At 37.0% G+C, this 23,991-nt stretch overlaps 1 protein-coding gene across 2 annotated transcripts; it reads left to right on the top strand.

Annotated features, from left to right (window-relative positions):
- The first annotated feature begins 2,170 nt into the window (after positions 1-2,170).
- On the top strand, positions 2,171-6,749 carry LOC113333344 (spliceosome-associated protein 49-like). Of its 2 annotated transcripts, none has more exons than XM_026579854.1 (5): positions 2,171-2,443; positions 3,563-3,774; positions 3,996-4,110; positions 4,194-4,326; positions 6,579-6,749. In XM_026579854.1, the coding sequence occupies exons 1-5, from the start codon at positions 2,410-2,412 to the stop codon at positions 6,580-6,582; spliced, it is 498 nt and encodes a 165-aa protein (XP_026435639.1). In that variant the 5' UTR covers positions 2,171-2,409; the 3' UTR covers positions 6,583-6,749. The 2 variants fall into 2 exon arrangements, with proteins under 2 accessions (XP_026435639.1, XP_026435638.1); XM_026579853.1 differs by lacking the exon at positions 6,579-6,749 and adding an exon at positions 5,169-5,772.
- Positions 6,750-23,991: the final 17,242 nt, after the last annotated feature.

Below are 23,991 nucleotides of genomic sequence, written 5' to 3'. Positions count from 1 at the left end.
AATTAATTTCTCTTGTTCAAGCTCTTAAGAATTGGCATCCTTATCTTATTCACAGTGAATTTGTTGTCAACACTGATAATCAAGCTCTCAAGGTTTTGAAAACTTCAGCAAAGGTCAATAAGATGCATGATAGATGGTTATCTACTATTAACCAATATACTTTTTCCATTAAACATCAAAGTGGTAAACTTAATCAAGTTTCTGATGCTTTGAGTAGGAGAGCTCATCTTCTGGTTACTCTTAAACATGAGAGTTTAGCCTTTGATTTCTTAAAAGATTTATATAGTGAAGACAAAGAATTTAAGCAACTTTGGGACAAGTGTGGTTCTTCAACATGAAGTGTTGATGATTTGCTCATTCAAGAAGGGTTTCTCTTTAAAGGAAATCGTTTATGTATTCCACAATGTTCCACACGTCTTCATCTCATCCAAGAATTACATGGCAGTGGCCTTGGTGGACATTTTGGACGTGATAAAACAATAGCTTTGGTTGAAGAACATTATTTTTGGCCTTCTATTAAAAGAGATGTTCAAAAGTACGTACAAAAATGCATGATTTGTCAACAGTCTAAAGGTAATATTCAAAACACTGGCTTGTATACTCCTCTACCAATTCCTGAAGCTCCCTGGGTGGATATTAGCATGGATTTCGTGCTTGGTTTACCACGTACTGTGAGGGGGAATGATTCTATTATGGTAGTTGTTGATCATTATTCAAAGATGGCTCACTTCATAGCATGCAAGAAAACAACTGACGCATCCAATGTTGCTTATTTATTTTTCAAAGAAGTAGTACGTTTGCATGGAATTCCCAAAACAATTACTTCTAATCGAGACACTAAATTTTTGAGCTACTTTTGGAAGTCTTTATGGATGCGTTTGGGTACTAAACTTCAATATAGTACAACTGCTCACCCTCAAACAGATGGACAAACTGAAGTGGTCAATCGATCTTTAGGAAATCTGATTAGAGCCAAGGTTATTGGAGGAAAAGAGAAGCAATGGGATAATCTCCTTCCACATATGGAATTTGCTTATAACACTTCAGTTAATCGGTCTACATGTAAGACACCTTTTCAGATTGTTTATTCTAAGGTTCCTAATCATATTTTAGATTTGGTGGTACTTCCCAAGCTGCGTAAATCAAATGCTAAGGCAGATAACTTTGTTGAGAAAGCTTCACTCATACATCAAGAGGTACAGTCAAAGCTTGCAGATTCTAACAACAAGTACAAGGACGATGCCAATCAGCATAGAAGACTTAAAACTTTTGGTGAAGGAGAATTGGTTATGATTCATCTCAGAAAAGAAAGATTTCCTACTGGTACTTATAACAAGACCAAGATGAAGAAATATGGACCATTCAAGATTTTGAAGAAAATCAGTGACGATGCTTATGTTATTGATCTTCCATCGACTTGGAACATCTCTAATATCTTCAATGTGCAAGAAATATTCAAATTCCATGGAGAGAATGATGTTCTTTCTATACTTTAACTCGAGGGTGAGTTTCTTTCAAGAAGGGGAGACTGATGTAGTACATCTTTCTCTGTATCAACAATTATTGTTGATCATTTTCTTCTGTATCAACTGTAATAGTTGACCTCTTATTTTTGGATCAACTATGACTGTTGATCCATTACGTCAGTTTAAGTTAGTTTGCTTCGCAAGTATTTCCTTTTCTAGTTTTCGTCAAACTCTTTCCTTTAATCAGTTTATGTAAGTCTATATAAAGGCTGGAATTCTTGTTTACAAGACACATCTTATTATCAAGTTTGTTTATCAATCTTTTATCTTAGAATCTTGATCCTAGAATCAGTTTTCTATTAAGTTTCTGACGAAACTTAAACCTATCCCTGTTACCCCTGTTCTGTGCTACACTAAATTTTCCTACGTTTATAATCAATAGATTATATCAGAGAGTTAGGTTTATCGAAAAACTCCTTTATCTTCGTTCTTATTGTTATCAATTCTGTGTTCAATTCAACTATCTTTTTCTTACTGCTTTGGTTTCCTTTTTTAGTTTCTATTAGTGCATCACCAAGTCTAAAATTTCAAGGTTTGTGGGCTTCCAAGCCCTCTTTAGGTATCTTGCACCCCTAGCAATTAAACTGCCTTATTAAAGATTAGGTATCTTGCACCCCTAGCAATTAAACACTTCAATATTTAGGTATCCTGCTTCCCCTTACTAAAGTTTCGGGCTCCGCCCCTTCTGCGGCATTGAATTTTACTACGTTCCGGTCATTAGGTGTAAGGAGCGTGTAAGGAATATAATCCGAGTGTAGGTATAAAAACGGATTGGGGATGCTAGAATAATAACCGTATAAGCCAGAAGTTTTATTTATTTATTTACAAGGAGGTGAGGAATTCTCTCGCGTGGTCTGTTCATCAACAATCGAAGCAACAAATCATGCCTGGAAATAGGGATTGCACAGTTTATGTTGGTAAGCTCCTGTCAATTTCTTTCTCATTAATTCCATCTTATTTATTATTGTATCAGGGTTCTAATTTAATTTGATATATATCCATATAAATTTTCAAACTTTTTGAAATTTTTCATAATGCACAACCTATATATTGAAATTTGTGATTGAATAATTTGATTTATGTAAGTTTCATCTGATTATATGATTTAATTTTCAGCTTAAACTTCTCAATTTTGAGATTTTCACAATTACAGTAATAATGTTTTCTAGGGTTTTCAAGCTGTGTTTGAATTATTATTGTTTTTGAAACAATAATATATCGTTTCATACCTAATGGTTGAGAAATTCTATTGTTACTGAAAGTTTTGCATCATATCATTCACCAGTTTTGTTGTTTGTCGATAAACCTCTGTACTCTTTTAAGGTGATGGCTTTGTTGAAAATTGGATTTATTACCTAGGAACACTGACAGTCTGGAATCTGGATGAGATCGAATAGAAGTAGGCATGCGTGATGTACGCTAATTCTTGGAATGAAGTTTGATTTCAGAAGTTGGTCTGAAAAGGATTCAACTGATGATTCTGATTTTATGGTTGTATTTTCAAACAAAATGAATTTTGTGTTACCAACGTCCCATATTCTCATACAGGGGTTTAGACTGTACATCCAATTTCCGTCTTTGGTATTTGAGGCTCAGTTTTGTGCTGTTTGGTTTGCTACGGAGTATTTAGTAATTCCATCCTTCCATCCAGCAATTTTTGTTTTGCATTTTGTGAAGGGTTTAGTTCAGGCAGTCTCTTACCCAACCCATGGCTGCACGCCAGCAGGCCTGCACCCTAGCTTATGTAGTATATTGTAGTGCTTTTTGTATGGCAAGGATATACTCATGTTGAGGGAACTTCTCTTTTTAAACTGATCTTAATTCATTTATACACGTAAATTCTTTTTTCATTATATCTTGCTCGAGGTTTCATACTTTAACTTATGGTTACCTTTCTCTGTATGTGTTTTTAATCTGTACAGTACCTTTTTTGTTTTGTCAATTTATTCCCATTGTGGGTCATTGATATGTTTGACTTGCTACCATTTTCTTTAGTTTAGCCATCTTACTTGTAGTTGTTAATTATTTTTGCATAGGTAACTTGGATGAGAGGGTCAGTGAAAGAGTATTGTATGATATCCTCATTCAGGCAGGACGGATAGTGGACTTGCACATTCCACGAGACAGAGAATCTAATCGTCCCAAGGGTTATGCCTTCGCGGAATATGAAACTGAGGAGATAGCAGACTACGCTGTCAGGCTTTTCACTGGCCTTGTGACTCTTTACAATAGATCTTTGAAATTTGCGGTGCGCTCTTGTGTCCCTTTCACTTCGTCTGTGTAAACTTTTGGTTCTTTTTCAAATATGCCTGTCTTTCATTGGTGGAATGCCTTTGCTGTCTTTGGGTTCTTTATATACCCCTAATTTCTTGTTATTTGGTTTTCTAACAATAAAATTAGTTGTTTTACATCTAATGGAGTATTTGGCGCTTGGATTAGTTATTTCTACTTATATCTTCTTTGGAACAGATATCTGGGCAAGATAAGACTACACCCTTGTCTTCCAAGCCAAGGCCTCAACCCTTAATTTATAGCCATAGTGAAACAAGGGTTTCTTCATTTACCGCAAGTGATATACATCAAGGTGATTAAGATTTTTCTTACTCTTTTCCATGGAAGTGGTGTAATTGTTTGTCTGTTTCTTAATTTTGAGAAACTTTTCCGCAGAATTGACTCCTCCGGGAGTAATACAGAGTAATGGTTATGGATTAGAACTCAGCAGCAAAAATTACGACATCAGTCGTCAGGTTTTAGGAGCAGCAGAAGAGAGCATTCGCCGCACAAATTCAAGTCGAAAAATGTATGACTCCAAACTCCCTGTCATCTTTCACTAATAGTGATTATCTTTTAAATGGCAATCAAGGTTATTACATATCCTTTAACATGGTTGTTGCGTAGCTTTGGTGTGAAAATCTTAGCCTTAGCACCCTTCGAGTTAGATTATCAGTATAATCTCTCTTTTCAATTATGAATTGCCAATGGATATCAAGCTTGTGCTGAGTTTTAGTGTCTATTCCTGTAGACTCTGTTGTTTAGTGGCAGAGCCATTTTAGGTGTGATGTATATCTTTTAGCTTTAGGAATTTGGTCACTTGGTTATCTTTTGTTAGTCTGTTGTTAAGTGATAGTTGTCTTATAGTGGAAATTTAATTAAATAACACCCCCTATATTTATATTTGTGTTTGTAGGATTGTTTCTCTGTACTAACCAAAATATTTTTGGGACAAGAACTAAATGCTAATATTATATTACGCCTTTAAGGTGTATGATTTTATGTAATGTGCATCTCATGAAGTTGCACACAATTTTTTTTTACCTCTTTCACATGTAGGGTGAGATGAAAGGTCCTCAAATAATGTTAATGTTAGTTATCTAGTATCATTTGGGTAGAGGATAGTGTAGCCTCTAAATTTCAATAAATGTCCAGTAGAAAGTATAGGCTTATGAATAAAAGGGTAGGCTGAGTACTGCTGTGTGAAAATTTTCTTTTTTGTCAACTTTCTAAAGGTTTGATACTTTGATCTTAACTGATTTTATAATTTTGTAATCTCTCACGATTTGGCTAAATTCGGGAAGAGAGTAGTTTTTGATTTATTCTCAATACTTGAAACTGATTGGTTCATTGTGTGAAATTTGGTTTTAGAAACGGCAGAATATCGTTTCAGAGGTAGCGCAAAAAGAAGACCTAACATAGCTCTGGGATATTTGATGTTGAGTGTTTGATAGGTAGGTAACTTGTTATGATGGAGCTTTTCAGTATACTCTTCCTGTCTGTGTTTGGGTTCATATTTCTCCTTGCTTGGTTGAATTTCGGATCGACTTAGTATGTCATCTGAAGTTCTCTCTTAGTAACGAAAGAATCAAGTGACAATTGTAGACGGAGGCATCAGAGGAAGTTTGTAACACACTGTTCAATGTAAAATCAGAGTATATCATCCTTCAACTCTACTTTGAAGATGCGTGCATTGTATCATAAGCTCTTGAGACTTTACCAGAGCGTTTGCTGTACTATAAAACTTTCATTTTCACCAACCTTTGGTTCCCTTAGGCTAAAGATGAAACTTTCTTTTTCATCTGAGAACGGGTTTTTATATGGGCAGAAGGAGAATTCCACTCCAAAGAGAGAAAGGAAATTGATATCCTATCACTAATGTGGTTTTAGTGGGTGTTTATGGAATTTGGACTTGGTCCAAATTAGGATTGCAGTTTTTATTGATGATTATGATGATGATCCAACTATAAACCCATTCTTTGCTTAAAACATGTCTGAAGATATTTAGTGAATCCAGTCTCATCTGCAATGTGGTTTTAATGGGTGTTTATGGAACTTGGACTTTGTCTAGCCGTCAATAAAAATAGTAGGACTGCCATTTTATTGATGATTATGATGATGATCCAACTATAAACCCTTTCTTTGCTTAAAACATGTCTCAAGTATTTAGTAAATCCAGTCGCATCTGCAACATAAGTTAACTTCAACAGGTTTTCTTATGAATGATATCTTCCTCGTCTTGACAACCCTAATGGTGGATGGAATTTTACTAATATTTTAGAATAACGGAACATGCATTTTCATGACAATCAGAATAGCATTATAAACAAAAGACAGAAAGGACTAAGATTAGAAATCGGTAAACTATTGATTCGAATTTTCTTTACAGTTAATTATCTCCTCATCAATGGGGGTTAAAGACCACTAAAAATTTAGGTCTGGTTGTGACAATATCTAATAATGCTATCCCAACACCAATTAAGTTCTTATAGAGATCATCTATTCTCCCTTCTAATGAATCTATGATCCCCGTTTCTGTTTCCCCACAATTTCTTCTCAATTCCTCAACACACTCCCTCAATTCTCTTTGTACATCTTTATTTCCTAGTCGTTGGGAATTCAGCATTTCCCGCAATTTCTTGCCTGCGGTAACTAAGTCTCTCAACTCATCTAAAACTGCACCACTGGACTTTCTGTGATTTTCAATTCCTTCTTTCATTTCCTTGCGTAGATCGTTTAATGAATTCGACCATAGTGACATTTCACATGATTTTGTAACAGGTAAACCACGTTTTGATCTAAACGACAACATGATTCCGATTGCACCAATTGCAAGAACAGTGATGGCTCTAGAACCACTCAGAATTTCTTCTAATGCCGTCTCGCTGGATTTACCTGCACAAGAACCTTTCACGGCTAGTTTCGATAGATTGGAGAGACATTTCTCTAGTCCTCCGAATTTCTTCTCTGATCTTTCACAAGAATCTAATAGAACGGTGGCACGTTCTACTGCAGTCTTACTAGGCTGCGAATTCCCATCTAGCCAATGCGCAACAGTCTTCATCAAATCAATGTAGTTGCGAATGGTCTCTATTTTCTCCCTCAGATTATTGCAAGCATCTAGCAGTTCCACAACGTCTTCAACATGATTCTCAATCGCTTTCCTATCACTTTTGCAGTATGATTTCATAAACAATTCCAAAGCACTTTTTTGGCTATCGATGGCAACATCAACTGCACCCATGAACCATGTAGCAATCGATGAAGAAGACTCAGATGGACCGACTTCAATTCCTCGAAACCTTAATGCGTCAAGTTCTCCGGCTAACCATCCGTCGAATGAACTGCGAGAATTAGGCCATGGAGTTACGGACGACGTTGGCGATGACTTTGCCTGAGATTTCAGACGCTTGAATGAACTGAAAAGTGTGTAAGTAGACTTCATATTTTCTGAATTTGAGTTCTGTGAGATCTTCAGTGTTAAGAGACTTGGAACAATCTTTATGTCTTCAGAACAAATGAAACAGCAGAGCTTTATAGTTAGACTTCCGGAGAGTGGGGTCCCAGTTGCCTATTTTAGGTAAGAATTGTGGTCCGATCTAAACTTGTTGTAACTTCAGTAGATTGGCCACGTCTGTTGTCCCCCTCCTCAATAATCGGGAAAGAATGATGATTTTTTTGATAGATGGTGATTTGGTGATGTGAGTATAGTGCCACGTGAGAAGGTAGAGGGAGTTGGTAGGACCACAGAGCTGAGGGTAGGGGTGTAAATAATACCCGAAAATTCTCGGCATGCCTGTATCCGCCCGAGTCCGCCTGTACCCGAAGTAGCCCAAAACCTGTTATGGCCCGTCATGGACCACCCGGCCTGGCCTGGATTAATTTATTGGGGGTCTCGGACTTTGCGATTAATTATGATGCCCGGCCTGATACCCGGCCTGGTGCCCGTCCTGAAAACCTTTTATGTACCATTAATCATTTAATATCCTCTTAAAAAGACTTAAAAGTTACAATTTTATAATTGTCAATTTTGTGTCAAGAAAAATAAAATATATAATTGTTTTTTTACTTATAATTAACCTTTTCAAAACATTAATGGTAATATATTTTCTTATTAGAAAGTTTATTGTACTCTAATTAATTATTTATTATAGGCTAAAATTAAAAATTTGTCAGTGTAATTTAAATATAAAATAATACTATCACTTATGATATGTGATGTTGGAAAGGAAAGGATATTGTATTTAATACCGTTCATTTGAAAATTTAAATTAAAAAAAAAAAGTAGTGGCCTGTTCCGCCCGATCTGGCCTGCCCGTATAAAAAGCAGGCTTTGGGCGGTCTTTGAGTAGCAAATTATCTACTTGTGTCCGGCCTGAATTTGTTTATGGGCTCACAAATATTAAGCCTGGCCTGCCCGGTCTGTCTTAGTTTTTGGGTCGGACGGCCCGGCCTGCCCGAATTTACACCCCTAGCTGAGGGAAGTAAAGTGGGGCCCACTTTCTGGGAATAATTGCTGGAGAATAAGCTAAAGTGTCGACTTCAGTCTTATCGATTTCCTTGTTAGTGTGACTCATCTCAGCCATGATGATATTCATCTGTCTGTTTATCTAGCAGGATCTATGAATATCCTCATTCCGCCCCTTAGATGAACGGATTGCACTGTTCCAGAATGCTTATGAGCAACATTGTCTGGTCATCTTCGTCATTTTGGACAAAAAAATTACTGCTGAGGATGACTCTGGTCATGAGGGTGAGATATCGTTTATCTGATAATTTCAAATCCAACATTTATTTAAATCCAAGCCATGCCCCAGTCATTTCATTCATTGAAACTAAATTGGTTGTTCAAATGACAACTAAGAGGCCTTGTCAGGAAAAACAAATGCACCTTGTTACCAAGTCCACTGAATCTATCAACGTGCCTTAAAACAATAACTTAATAGAAGAAGAGATTAGAAGGGAAGAAGAAAACATATTAGAGTAACACATACACCATAATATAATCATCAACTAGCTCTTGTTTATGATTTTCTTTACAGCAAGGGCTTGGAAAAGTGAAAACATTTTTCAGTTTCTATCTGGAAAGTCATAAACGATTCTGGAGACCAGATATAAACGAGATATGATGTTAGGTACTAAAATTCTGCCACGAGGAAATGCAGTGCTTTTAAGGTTTATTATATCATGTTATTTTATATAATGCTTTTGGTTGCTTGGATTGGAATACCTGTTCGAATATATTCGACTGTATCAGTGTATCTATGTCTCAAATTCTCCCTCACAACTCGATTACACGTGTCGTTTTTGTTTTTGACAATTGTGAACACTTTAAGATTCAGTGGAACTTTTTCTTTCTTTAAGATTGCAGTACAATTTAAGCAGATCCTTTAACAGAGTTTTAGTAGAGCATAAAAACTTTACTTATCCAGTGTACAATGTACGTGCCTACTGTTAGTGTACTCTTTTCTGTAGGTTTGAACATATCCATCCATCTCACTTGGTATTCTTTCCTAAGTTGTTAACCGGTAAATTGGCTGGCTTTTTCTTATCTATCTACTCCTATATTGGATACCAATCATTTTTATTGATCGATAAATTAACACGCTAAAATACGTGAAATATGCACTCTAACTAACAAAGGGGCAAAGACCTCCAGAGTTCAGAGGAAAGAGCAAAAACAGCGCCAAGACAAGCAACCTTAAACACCAAAGACAAATAAGAATCCAACCATTTTCACAACACTGAAAACAACAAACCCTTGAACGAATTAGAAAAATCCACCAGTAATAATCCCTATACACACTCCCACCACCCACCTCTAACAAACTCAAGGAGGGGTGGGAACAACATTTCCTTCCGATTAGTAATAGCGAGCTGATTTATCTAATTGGAAATAACTTCCTGTTGGGTAATCAATATGCCACTGTGAATTTCGCCGAGTCAGTCGTCGCAGCCAGCCACTAGCTCCTTACGCCATCTTGCCTTGAAAGGCTCTACGGTTTCCTCTTTAAATAGGTACCAAAAAATCTGCTCGAAGGACACATAACACTGAAATCTTCCTTGAAGAATTAGCTAAGAGGCCAAGAGCTAATAGTGTTAAGACGCCAAGAGCTAATAAGTGTTAAGAGGCCATTTACGTTCCCATCAAAGACACCTGCTTAACGAAACTTGTATCATAAGTTACCCATGGGTGAAAACCGAATAGTAAGCGGACTTATAATACATACTTCTGACAGTTATGACTCCTCCATTCTATCTAGTAAAAGGCGCCGGGCGAGGAGAGGCGTCAAGTCTCGCACCTAGGACGTCTAAGGAGAGCGCCTAGAGCGCTCGAGATTTAGAAAATTTAGAAATAGGCATAATTTTGCGCCTTGGGAGCTTTTTTCCTTGGACGCCTCGCGCGTCTAGAACGTCTAGGCGAGCGCCCAGGGCGCCTTTTACAACATAGACTCCATCAGTGGATAACCAATGATTTCTATTAAAAATCTACATGAAGTGGATAACAGGTATGATCCCACGAGGTCCCTTTGTAAAACTTATAGTTTGGTATGCATGGGACAGTGGGAGAGGGGATTCCATGTTTCGTGCATAATTGGCGGGATCTTATCTAATGCTATGTTGGAGTCTATTCTACTTCCTGTTCTTAGCTATGCTAGCTATTGCTATATTTTTGTACAGCTTTTGTAGTTTTCTAGGTGAAGCCAACATTATTAATAGTATCGAAACAAATAAAATAAATAAACGCGAAATTTGGTGTAGCTTCGAAATCCACCCACGTAGTAGCGTGCATGCGATAGTGGCCTTCATGTTTGCCACGCTTAGGGGTTTCATTTGGAACATTATCTCTAGGACTGTCAATGCATAAAAATTCGTTGGATATTGGCAATACCGATAAGGTTAAGGTTACGGGTCATCGGAAATCCGGTATCCGATAATATCCGTCGAAATTCAAAAATTCCATATCGATAAGGTTAAGGATAAGTTATCGGATATCGAACATTATTCCGATAATTTTCGTTATCTACTCATGATACAAAAAAGTTTCCAATAATTTCCGATAATTTTCGTTAATATTCAATAATTTCCGATAATTTTCATTAATTTCCGTTAATATTCGATAATTTCCGATATTTATTTAGGAGAGACGTAATCAAATGGCTAAAGAGTAAACCTAAAGGGTATAGGTATCGAAAATTTCCGAAAGTTTTATGATATAGTTATACACTAACGATATCGGATATTAACCTAATGGAAAATCCCTTAACCGGTACTGTTATGTTAATAAACGGATATCTGATACGTTAAGGTTATCGGGTATCGAATAACCGTTATGTCGGATATTAACCTAATGAAATCCAAATATTCGAAAACGGCTACCCGATATCGAATATCCATTGACAGACTTATTTATCTCGCTGGGTGCATACTATGATCAAACGTTGACTGCAGAGCAAACGTTGGTTGTTGGGGATTTTTTTTTTTTTCTTTTTCAGGGTTTTTGAATTATAACCAAGTTGTGGAATAGTATTGGTTGAAATGAAAGATCAAAATGTTGTCCATATTTGCAACAAGAGAACTAGCGCGGCTAGCGCCTGTAAAACTTTAATTAGCCATGATTAGTGCTTGGGAACTTGAAACACGTGAGAAAAGGTTGTCTATCAATGGCGAGGAGAGGTTTTTACATGCTTTGTACTCCACACAAATGTGCTTCATTGTTCCAACTTGAATCAATTTCATTTTGTTCTGGCTCTTATCACACTACCGGTGAATTCAACGTTACTATAGTGTAAAGTAAAACAGAGTTATGAAAATATAATTTCGTATAGGGTTAATGTACTGGTGCATGCAAATTAATTTTGAACAATTTTTTTTACAGAGGGAACCTCAATTCATTGATGGGTTCTAGAACATATTTCTATCAATTACAAATTCAACGGATATAGTCGCCATGATGTTTATTTTGACATTATCCAATAAATTCAATCTCACACTAATCAAATTTCTATAAAGATCACTACTTTTCCTTCTAATGGTGTGATAATGCCTTCATCAATCTCAAAACAGTTCCTTCTTAGCTCTTCCACATTAACTCTTAATTCTCTTTTCCCATCTTCGCTTCCAAGTCGATGAGAGAGTTCAATAATCCGCGTAAGTTCTTACTCGCGGTAACTGCATTTCTTAACTCGTCTAGAACAACACTGCCTGATTTCCTGCGCTTTTCAATCTCTTCTTTCATTTCTTTACGTAATTCATTTAGCGAATTTGACCATAAAGACATCTCGGAAGATTTTGTAACGGGTAAACTTCGCCTTGACTTGAATGATAACATGATCCCAACGGCTCCAATTGCAAGAACTGTAATGGCCTTTGAACCGCTCAAGATTTCATCCAATTCAGAGTCACCTGAACCAGTTTTTAATCCACTTGGTAAACCTTTAGTTACTAACTTCGTTAAGTTAGAGCTGCATTTTTCTAGTTCTGCGAATTTTTTCTCTGATCCTTCACATGAATTTAACAAATCTCGTACACGTTCTAATACGGTATTGTTTGGATGTGAATTTCCATCAAGCCAGTGTACCACCGTGTTCACCAAATCAATGTAGTTTATAAGGCTTTCGATCTTTTCGCGTAAATAAGTACAAGCATCGAGTAAATCTACGACATCTTCCAAATGATTTTCGATCCCTTTCTTTTCATCTTCACCGTAAGAACTCGAGAAAGATTTGATTGCGAATTTTTGGCTTGATATGGCTACATCCATTGCATGCACGAACCATATAGCAACTGATGATGAAGAGGGGTCACTTTCATATTTCTGTAACCTTAGAGTGTCTAGTTCTCCAGCCAGCAAGCCATCTAATGAACTACGAGAGATAGGCCATGGTGCTACGGACGCTGAGGACAACTTGGATGAAGCTCTTACGCACTTGAGAGCTCTGAGAATTGTAGAAGAAGTAGACTTCATATTTCTAGAAAATGAGTTAAGTTTAGTTTCTAGATCTATCTACTTCACAATGATGAGCAGACTTGCAAAATATTTGTGTCTTATAACAATCTGAAGCAAACCGAGTATATATATATATATAAGTGGATTGGGGACAGCAACCAAGGGAATTGTGGGTCTCATGACACCTATCTCATTCTTTTTCAAGGGATAGTGGGCCACGCTATTCTTGTTTTGTGGGCGCAAATGATGCGATGGTTTGGTGGCTGGTTTAGCTTGCAGTAATGATACACTCACTGCCGGCCAGTCCCTTAGATCATCTCCAAAAAAAAAAAGGGGATCTATTTATTTTTAGTGACACATAGAATTTTAGACCTCCGTTTGGCATAAATCCATCTCCTACAGTAGAGTCCTACAAATTAGGAGGGACCAATTACTAATAATGAAGGTGTTCAAGAAAGTGTTATCTACACCTTCGGTTACACCTCCACGTCATGTTTTTAACCAATTTTCTTTTAATTCTAAAGGTTAAAAGTCTCACTGTTGGAGATGGTTTTTTAGATACGAGGTCTTATATTTTCTCTATGTGTAGATCCCATAAATAAAACAAGCTTATTATAGGGGCGGCATGGTTTATTAGAGGGGCGGTATTGTGATAGTAATGTCCCTTTAGTTGGTTAGGGGATGTCCAAAAGGGATGTAAATTAACTACATTACCCTTTTCCCCTTAAATCAACCAAAATCAAATCAATTTTTTTTAAACCTAATGATTCAGAAAAAAATCAAATCAGTTTTTTTTTTCATCTTCTTCTTCATCTTCTCTTCTCCTCCATCAACTGTAACCTCCATTTAAACTGGAAATTTCACCGTCTTCGATTAATCAGCGAGTCGAAAATTAATCAAGTGTAATGACTTATATGAGGTATATTATGAAAAACCCAGTTAGGGTTTAGTTTATTTTGTTCGATTTAAGTTTAATTTTTATCAGAAATTAGGGTTTTAGGTGAAAACTGAAATTCAAATTTCTGGGTTCATGTGAGCTACGATTGATTTTAACTCTACTACGAACCGTAACTGGAGAATTTGATGTTGTTACTGTTGGTAATAGTTCAATTACCAACCGTATGTTCTTATATCTGAAAATTTTCTTCAGTTACGGTTGGTGACCATTTTTATTTAGAATTACGGCTGGTATCGAGCATTTAGTTACCAACCGTAACTGGTTTTACAATTGGGTTTTCCCCCAAATTTAACCAGTTACGGTTGGTAGTTCATCTTTTACGAACCGTAACTATGAATTACAGTTGGTTACGAGCGAAATGCCAACCGTAATTAGTTCTGAGAATGTAAGAAATTGAATTTTTTTACGTATTTGAGCAACAAAAAGCTAGTTGGGAATAATTTAGAAGTATACCTGATCATTTTCAGGCATTGGGTTTTCACTTTGTTGGTTAATTTCTTCAATTGATTGAGATTGACCTTCACTTTGGGTTAAAATTTCTCTACCATCTTCAAACTTTTTTTTTAAACTCTAAAATCTGATTTTGTTTTGATTTTGAGTTAATATAAGTGAATTTAATCATTAACATTAAACTTGATCATCATCACTAAACTAGGTTATCAATTATGAGGGTTAATTTGTCATTTCCAATTTCTTTTGGTAAGGGACACCTTGAATGATCATGCAATGACCCTTTTTGTCCTATTAAAATGCCGCCCTTCTAATAAACCATGCCGCCCCTCTAATAAGCTTGAAATAAAAAGACTAAATAAAAAATCCACGTAAAATTTTTTACACCTTCTGTTAGAGATGCTCTTAGTGTGTCTCGACAAGGGAAAAAAAAAGGAATCCCTTTATGGCTCGATGGTTTTTAGGGGTAGATTAAGTGTGGATCCCATCATCTCTATCTAATATTCTCACTGTCGGGATGGCCGGCGGGAGATAGATCATTTCCGGTCCAGCTTGTAATTTTGGATCAACCCTGGCAACTGCCTTGGCTTTTTTTCGGTAATTAAATAAGCTTAATTACTAATTACTACACCTTGTTCGTTGTTTCAGTTGAAAGCAACGAATCTCTTTTTCCTCGTCCGATACGAAGGCACCAGCACTGACCTGAGACGAAGGCAAAAACGGACGACTCCGTATACGATGCTTACATGGTAAATTATGAGAATGGACCATTATTGCTTTCTTGTTAGGATGATGATTAGCATGACTATAACTTAAAGAGTTTCGTGTGGGAATCTGAGGAAACAAATGTAACCAAGGGGTAAGATAAAGGTGATACCGGGTCTAATCAGTATCTTCTTGTATCGGCTAGATAGATCGACAACCAATAATTGGAACAAAGATCTCAGAAGACTGTACAGAGCTTAGGGAACCAATTACCGATACTTGCCAAGTGGAGCATCTGACGGCACATAGGTGATCAGAGACCCACGATTATTGGATGCTATTATCTTTACGGGCATAATTGGTGGTGAATAAACAAGTAAAAAAGAAAAAGGTACCAAATATACATTACTTTTAATTATATCCTCGTATGATCACATGAATGGGATGAGGTCAAATCATGTGAGCATTATTGTTGGTTCGATTATGAGAAAGATGTTGCAGTCCTTCTCCACTACCAAATCCTAGCTAGCTCTAGCTTCAGAGTTTAGGAATCGAATTATTTAACATACCTCTGAATGGAGATTGGAACGGTTGTATCTGTATATTCATCCACGTACGATGCAGATGCATGCTCATGTTGTCTAAATACTTGCCACGTTAAGAGATACACTATGGGTTTATTTCATGAATACAGTTGGTGATGCTAATAAATTCTCGAGAAAAATCATTGTATTGTATGTGCTGACATATGCAATTGAAACGACAAGATAAGAAGAACGTTTTGTTTAGGGAATGTTTCATGGTAATCAACCCTTTCAATCTGTCTATTACCAAGAATAACCAATCGAGCTTTATACCTTTCAACACTGCCATCAGAATTATATTTAATTTTGTAAACCCACTTACAACCAATAGCTTCTTTTCCTGGCGGAAAATTAGTAATAGATAATGTGTCATTTTTATCAAGAGCACCAATTTCCTCAGCCATAGCGACGCGCCAACATGGAAGTTTTACAGCTTCTGCATAGCTGGTTGGTTCCTTAAGAGTAGTAATACCGGCCAAAAACTGAGTGTGGTTAGCAGAAAATTTGTCACACAAGACATAATTAGTTATGGGATAAGGCGTACCCGAGGATGTTGACGAGTGAGGAGTGGAGGAGCTGGGGTCTATTTTTCCGATAGTGTTACATAATCGTTGAGGCGAGTATTAGGAACCCTGGAACGAACACTTCTTCTAACCCCTGAATCAGAATTATCACTATTTACTGGATGACTTTCTGTAGCCGGTAAACCCCCTAAAATCTGAGAACCATATGTCTCTATAACTTCCGGAGAAACGATTTCTGAATCAGGTGAAACAACCTGTCCTGGTATATGAATCATCACATGAAGTAGAGTTACCCGGTCCTGAAGTTCCACGTGTGACAGTCTGAGTGGTCTTGTCTTTCAATGACAACGACATGTCAAGCTGGTAACTTTTCCCCGGACTTTTCCCAGAATGTCTGCGCCTGCCAGTTCTGTCAGTGCTAACAGTGCTGTTTCTCGTGTGAGTTACAGACACTGACCTGCCCTCATCCGGTCTAATGTTTGCTGAGTCCCTGTCAAATCTGTCACTCCCGTCTGTAGCAACTTCTGTCGTTCTGTCGAGTATTGTCCTCTGCAAAACATTGTCCTCATGGAAATCTGTCCTGCCAGTACACAAGCCACGATCTGTACGATCTGTAGCAGCAGAATTTTCATCATTTACGGACTTCCCTGTCCTGGGTGTTTCAGTCAATAAAAAATCTGATTGCTCATTAGAAATTACCATCCTGTCATCATGACAACCTCCTGTATTATCATCTGAATAAGAAGCTGCATAAGGAAATCTATTCTCAAAGAAAACCATGTCACGAGAAACAAAAAATTGTCGTCTTTCCAAATCAAATAACCGCCAACCCTTTTTACCATAAGGATACCCAACAAATACACAACGCCGACTTCGCGGATTAAACTTGTTTCGATCACGAGGGACAAGACATGCATAGCACAAACATCCAAATACTCGAATATGAGTATAAATAGGCGACTTCTTATGTAACAATTCATATGGAGTTTTTCCATTAAGCAAGGTACTAGGTGTGCGATTAATAACATAAACGGCACTTAGGATACACTCACCCCAAAAACGAAGAGGTAAATTTGCCTGAAATCGTAAAGCACGCGCCACATTTAATATATGACGATGTTTGCGTTCCACTCTTCCGTTTTGTTGTGGTGTATCCATACAAGAAGTTTGAAATTCGATCCCTTGGTCACAAAAAATGGAATTAATGGACGAAATTTAGTACCATTATCACTCCGAACTTGCTTAACTTGTCTATCAAATTGAGTCTTAGCCATAGCACAAAAGTTCTTAAAATGATGTACCACCTCAGTTTTATGTACCATTAAATAAACCCAAACACATCGTGAATAATCATCAACAATAGTGAGAAAATAATGTGCACCACAAGAAGACGAAGTACTATATGCGCCCCATATATCACAATGAACAAAACTGAAGATGTCATTTGCTTTATTCTCACTAATAGAAAAAGTAGCACGAGTTTGTTTCGCTTTAAAACAAATATCACATGGTTCTTTAAGAAATTGCTGACAAGTAACCTTACTCATACCAGGAAGCAAAGAAATATTCTTATTAGAAGGATGACCTAAACGCCTATGCCACAAAGAATAATCTTCACCGGTGGTAACTCGATGTGCCATAATATGCGCTCCACTGTGGAAGATATAGATCCCATCTCGTTCCTCACCCACACCAATCAACATCCTCGTAGTTCGGTCCTGTATCACACACAACTTATCAGTCAAAGTGACAATACATTTAAGATCTTTAATTAAGCATGCTAACGAAATCAGGTTGCAGTGAAGATCAGGAACGTATAAAACACGATATAATCTCATGTTGTCTCCAAACACCACAGTGCCTTCATATGAAGAAACTGAGTATGTACCATTCGGAAGTTTAATTGAAGAAAAACCAATTGGATATGTTTTAAGAAAAAAATCTTTACTCCCTGTCATATGTCTTGAGTCCCCTGTGTCAAGTATCCACTTACCAGTCAGTTTCTCCTTCGAACTATCAATGTTCGAGTTTTTAAACATTCCAACAATGGCCTCCCACTGGGCATCAGTAAGGGTATTAGCAAGACCCATACGATCCTGTGATGTAATTGAACTTCCACTAGAATTGGTATTTGACAGTGCAACTTAGCTACAATTGGGGACCACTTTCCACGACCAATACTTTTTCCATGTTGACCGCGTCCTCGTCCACGTCCCATGCTATACTCCTCATTCCACCATTCTGGGTACCCTTTCAGTTTAAAACAATTTTCCATCTCATGACCTATCTTTCCACAGTGCTTGCAAGTTGGTTTCTCAGTAGAAACAAAAACCGCGCCCTTATCATATCCCTTTGATATTTTCTGAGTTTGCTCCGCAAAACCCACAACATCAGCACGTACATCACGAGTTTTTGTAATTGTTTGATGTCTTTCTTCTTGAACAATAAGAGCATATACACGACTCAAGTTTGGAAGAGCATCCTGAGCAATAATATGAGATCTAACAGTTCCATATACTGCATTATCCAAACCCATTAAAAACTGATGTATACGTTCTTCGTCACGTTGCTTATTCCATTGAGTAATAAGAGAACAAATACACTTACCACAGCTGCACAAAGGTGGTTTAACATGATCGTTGATTTCTTCCCAAAGAGATTTCAATCGTCCATAATATGCTGGTACAGTATGTCCATCTTGTCGACATCTCGCTATATATGAACGCAACTGCATCAATCTCGGTCCATTGCCAATAGAGTAATGATGCTTCAAATCATCCCATAACTCTTTGACAGTACCAAAATAAACTTGAACGAAGTGTGGATTCGATGGATGTAAGAATCCATCCAATCAGCATAGAATTAACACTCCACGAATCTTCAATGTACACATCCTCTTCATTAGGTTGAGTAAGTTTTCCATCCAAAAAACATGTTTTTCGTTTGGCTCGAAAGGCATTCGAGACCATTCTTCATAATTATCACCATTAAACTTCACCGGAGAGATCAACATGCCCGGATGATCAGAAGGGTGCAAATAATAAGGTGAAGTTGAATCAACTTTCCGTTCTTTAACAATGGAATCGTTTCCAGATTCCTTTCCAGTCATGATGATAAACTTTTAGCATATTTCTTAATTTTAGGTTAAGTCGAACCTGACTCAGATGCCATGAAACGACAAGATAAGAAGAAGGTTTTGTTTATTTTCCCAAAAGCTTGATTACAGAATCCGGCAATTTTTTGTCTAAATAGGCATATACGCCTTTACAAATATGGGTCCAGATCGTCTGTGCCACTGCTTGGGTGTGCCCTATGTGCCACACCAATAGAAACACGCCACATATTTCCTCCCATTAACGATAACTAACTAACTAACTAACTAGATTTTCTATATATAACATCAGTCATTTAGGAAAGATAATCAATTTAGTTAGTCATGGTTAATGAGAGGAATGATGTGGCGTGTTTCTATTGGTGTGGCACATAGGGCACACCCAAGCAGTGGCACAGACGATCTCATGGTGAGCAGATTTCACCCAAATAATATCTTTCCTAACATACAAAATACTTCCCAACTACCGTGTATTCAAAAATATATATGCAAATCCCTTAATAACAATGTAAGAAACAGGGCTGTGACCGATATGTACCCTCTTTCACCAGCAAATTCATTTCTTCAAGTTCTGTCGGTTCTGGCGTTCACTGCTACCGAGAGTATAGAGGGTATTTGATTTCTTTTATGTTTTAGAGTAAGATCTCATAAGTGACCGAATAATGGCTGGCTGCCTAGCGGCTTAACTGGCAAAAATGGTGCTTTTCTCAGTGATCACTAAATTCACTGCTAGTATTTCTTTTGTGATTCGAGTTAGGGCCATTAATATATATTCTTTTCCTGTCCATATTGCGCATATATATATATATATATTATGTGGCTAGCTAGAACAGTCTCCTAACTATATATTTTGTGGTCACCAACGTGTTTCATTGCGTTCTGATCTAACAATCTCTTGACTGTTCGAAGATCTGATAACCAGCTCGACCCGCGAGAAATCTGGAAACTTCTTTTTATTCGCTACTCTTATAATAACTGCCTCCACAAATTAAGGTACCAGCATATTCTGGAGGCAAGATCCCTGATTCCCTGTAGAGTATATAGCCTTTATCTACCAATATGAGCTGATCATCTATTTCTCATCATCACGCATGTGATAAGAACTCTAGATATTAGAACTATGCTGAAAGCAACTAAGGATTAGAAGGATCCAAACGTGGCAAACACGTAGACATGCAACATAAGAAGTTTAGAAGGATGGGCATGCATTATGCATATCGAGTTTAGAAGGATAGGCATGCATATCCTCAGTCTTGTATAACTACGAGTTTTATATTTAGACTTGGGAGGAGAGCCAACATATCATTCGAATGAGATGTCCAAGAAAAACAAACAATGCAGTATTGGTGTAACTTGGTATTCACCCACGTAGAATTGCATGCATGCTTATGTTACCTCCATGTTCGCCACGTCGAAAGAACATTATTGTGCATGTGCATGTGCATGTGCATGAGTTGGGCTTTCGGTTACCATAACTTATGGAGGAAATTATCTGATAAGGAAAGAGGATATTCAGGTTGATTTCTGAATTTTCCATTTGAGGAGAGATTTCTTGATTCCATAACCAAATCTTTAGCTTTTTGAAGCTAACAGTTAATATAATGCCGTCAAGAAAGCTCCCTTGCCCCCACAGAATCTTTTGAGGTTCGTTATCCTCGGACAAAATCATCTCATGGATTAGCAGTGCAAAGCTAGGTTATCCCAACAAAAAAAAAAAGACAGAAGCTAGCTAATAGTGCTAAACAAATTAGTCGCGTATACTACGAGTCCATTAATCACAACCTCGAACATGGACTATCACAAATGAAATACTCAGTTACGGAGTATGCATAACAAATCCAGCTCGGCCACTTCTTGCCTAATTAACATTTCCGATTACTACAAATTTTTCAGCATGTTCAAGAAAACTGGTTCGTTCACAAGCAGTTGCAAAATGCAAATTCATCATTGTAGTTCCAACTTAAATCAGTTTTTTCTGCGACTCATTGCATGGAAAAAGTTCATTTCAGGTTTATAAACATCTCCTTCAAGCTAAATATATTATAATGTAAGACATAGCATAATCATGAAAATACTACTGAAGAATAATCTTCCCCAAGACCTAGACAAATAAAACTCTCACGTTAAATGGTGATGAAATCCTTGCTTCCGATAGTCTAGAAAGACCTTTTCTAATGTAGAAGCTATGTTGAGGACACTTGGCATAACTCTATTGGTTATAATAATTAAAATTTGGTTACAATTTGGATACATGAAATACTTGAAATACTTAACTGTTCGTTAGTAACGGCATAACAAAAAAGTAGGTGGACAATACTTATGTTAGAATTTGAGCTTAAATAATTTTGCTACACCGTGTTTACATCATACTTAATTGTACTTTAATAAAGGTGGACAGAACTTACTTCCAAAACGTTAAATAAATAAAAAAATGTTAGAATTATTATGAATGAATAAAAAACGTTAAATATATCGACACAAATTTTTGCTGCGACGACTTTTTTTTCCCAAACTCTTTATTTAATTGGACGCTATATTTTTTGTAAATTTCTGATATACATAGAAATAAAACGTGTATAATTAGGAAACCGGATTATTCTTCTAACTTAGTATACATGAAACGGAGTCCAAATTTGTGCACCCCCGATAAACCGGGATGCACATTCCGGCTGTTATAATTGGTTGACAAAAGTCTGCAAAACCACCATTCTTTCCGCTTTACTTTTATAGTTTTTTTTTTTTTTTTTTTTTTTTTTTTTCTTTTTCTCTTTCCCTGAATTACGTTAAAAACAAAAACTAATAAAGTCTCCCCATTTATTACGGGATCTTTTCTCTTAATCTTCTTTCCATTCATCTCCTACTGGTATAATCCAAGTTGCGAGTTTTCCAGAAATTTGTTTGAATACTCAACAGGCACCAGCAAATGTTCTTGGACCTTATCAGTTATTCAATTGAATAGATATATATTACATTACTTGATTTCATGCCTCTGATCTTAAGTTATTTTTGTTTCGAGATTTATTGTTGAGTCGCACAAATTAATGATATAAGAGATGTTTGAAATTGATTATTGTGTACTGCACTGTAATTTGTATCGTTAAGAGTACTAAAGTAAACTTGTTCCTCTCAATTCTGCAAGCGACTCTTTCTATACATGTGCAAGTAGTCTTGATGACGCGAATGATCAAGGCAATGAAAACTAACAATGGAAACAGACAAATGGAGTTAGTCAGAGCACAAAACATATAGTTTTAAAGTCTTGTCGAGTAAGAGAATACAATGAATGGCCTAGTTAGTAAGGGATCTGGTTCCTCTGAGAAGATCAGTGTGGTAAAAGTCCCTGCTCCATATGTACATGTCATCGTTTTATTTTTTCCATATTAATGCTATACAAAAATGACTTGGCCTGTAGATGTATGATCATTTCGGATTGGATTAGGCCAACACAGCTTTGAGATATTGAGCATTTTCATTGTAAATTTGTTTTGAAGGGACTTTTATTTTCTTCTTCTTATTTTCGTCTTTCATGGATGGACGTTTTAATTGTTGTGCCAAAAAAGTATTTAAGAATGATGAGTTTGATCAACGGACCAACTGGAGATGCTAATGAAGTTCTGGGAACGAAGTTGTTCTGAGAAGACGGATAGACAAAGTTCATTACCTAGAAAGTCGTGCAATATTAGTATTTAATTTCCAACCGAAAATAGAATGAAAAACTGAAAAATTGCATAAAAAATAAAAAGGAAAAGTATAAAACCAAAGCTGAAAACTAGGGTGGTTTTGTAGGTTTTATCGGCCAATTATAACAGCCGGAATGTGCACCCCGGTTTATAGGGGTGCACAAATTTGCACTCACATGAAACGTGTATAATAAGGTAACTGGATTATTCTTCTTAATTAGATCATATAAATAAGGAAACTGTGTTTTGTATATAAGAAAACCATGTTAATATATGTGAAACCGTGTTTTCTTCTTATATGAGGAAACCATGTATCTCCACAGTAGCTACTTTGTGCTGCATCTGTTAACAAAGGGACAAGATGAAACGCCTTCCGTTCAAATACGTTGTTTGTTAGAACCTCCATTCATAGCTGATACACATTGTCACTGAGGTCACTTTTCACAACTGGGAACTTTGAGGAAGTTGTTGGACAGTTTGTTTTATTTTTTTTTTTGGTATTGAGGATCTGCACTTATTTTTTTTTTGGTATTGAGTATGTGCACTACATTTTCCATTGCGAACTTTGTTATTTTGTTGGAAAAATTGGGTCATTGCTGCCTTTTCTAATTATAGTTTAATTGTTTTTGCAAAGAATCTTGAAGATCAGGAATATTTTGCTGGGGGATGAGGCCGAGAAGGGCAAACAAGGTGTAGGTGTAGATAATTCACAGGGCTAGGTGGAAAGATCCTAAGCTGTGATACACCAAAGAGCAAAGAGCGGCGAAGCACAAGATAGAACCAAACGACGCAAAGAGCGAGGTATCACGTGAGTCGGACGTGCTGGCCCAATAGGTGTCGGATGTGACGTGACCCTTATCCTCTGACAGTTCGCCGAACAATCAGAAAGCACTCGGTCAGACGAAGGAAGATGGTCAAACAAAGGAACGAGAAGAAAGAAGGGCAACATCGTGTTAACCAGACGATTAAGACTCGACCTCGGGTGAAGAACTATCGGTCAAACCAGAAAGTCGGGCAAGCAGTGAAGGTCCGATAGGGAACAAATAAATTGATGTAATGTGACCAACATTATAATTCTGTTGTATGTCGAGCTTGGCCTATAAATATAAGGACAGGTCGAGAGAGAGAGGCAGGTTGTAAGGGGAGGAAAAGAAGGCACCATACTTGAGTTGGGAGAGCTTCACCATTTGAGAAGGAGAGAACATTTGTAACCAAAGAAGAGAAATAATAA

Source organism: Papaver somniferum, unplaced genomic scaffold, assembly GCF_003573695.1.
Source record: "Papaver somniferum cultivar HN1 unplaced genomic scaffold, ASM357369v1 unplaced-scaffold_132, whole genome shotgun sequence".
Taxonomy (NCBI): Eukaryota; Viridiplantae; Streptophyta; class Magnoliopsida; order Ranunculales; family Papaveraceae; genus Papaver; species Papaver somniferum.
Note: the sequence above shows the minus strand (reverse complement) of the source record. Positions and strands in the feature narration are given on the sequence as shown.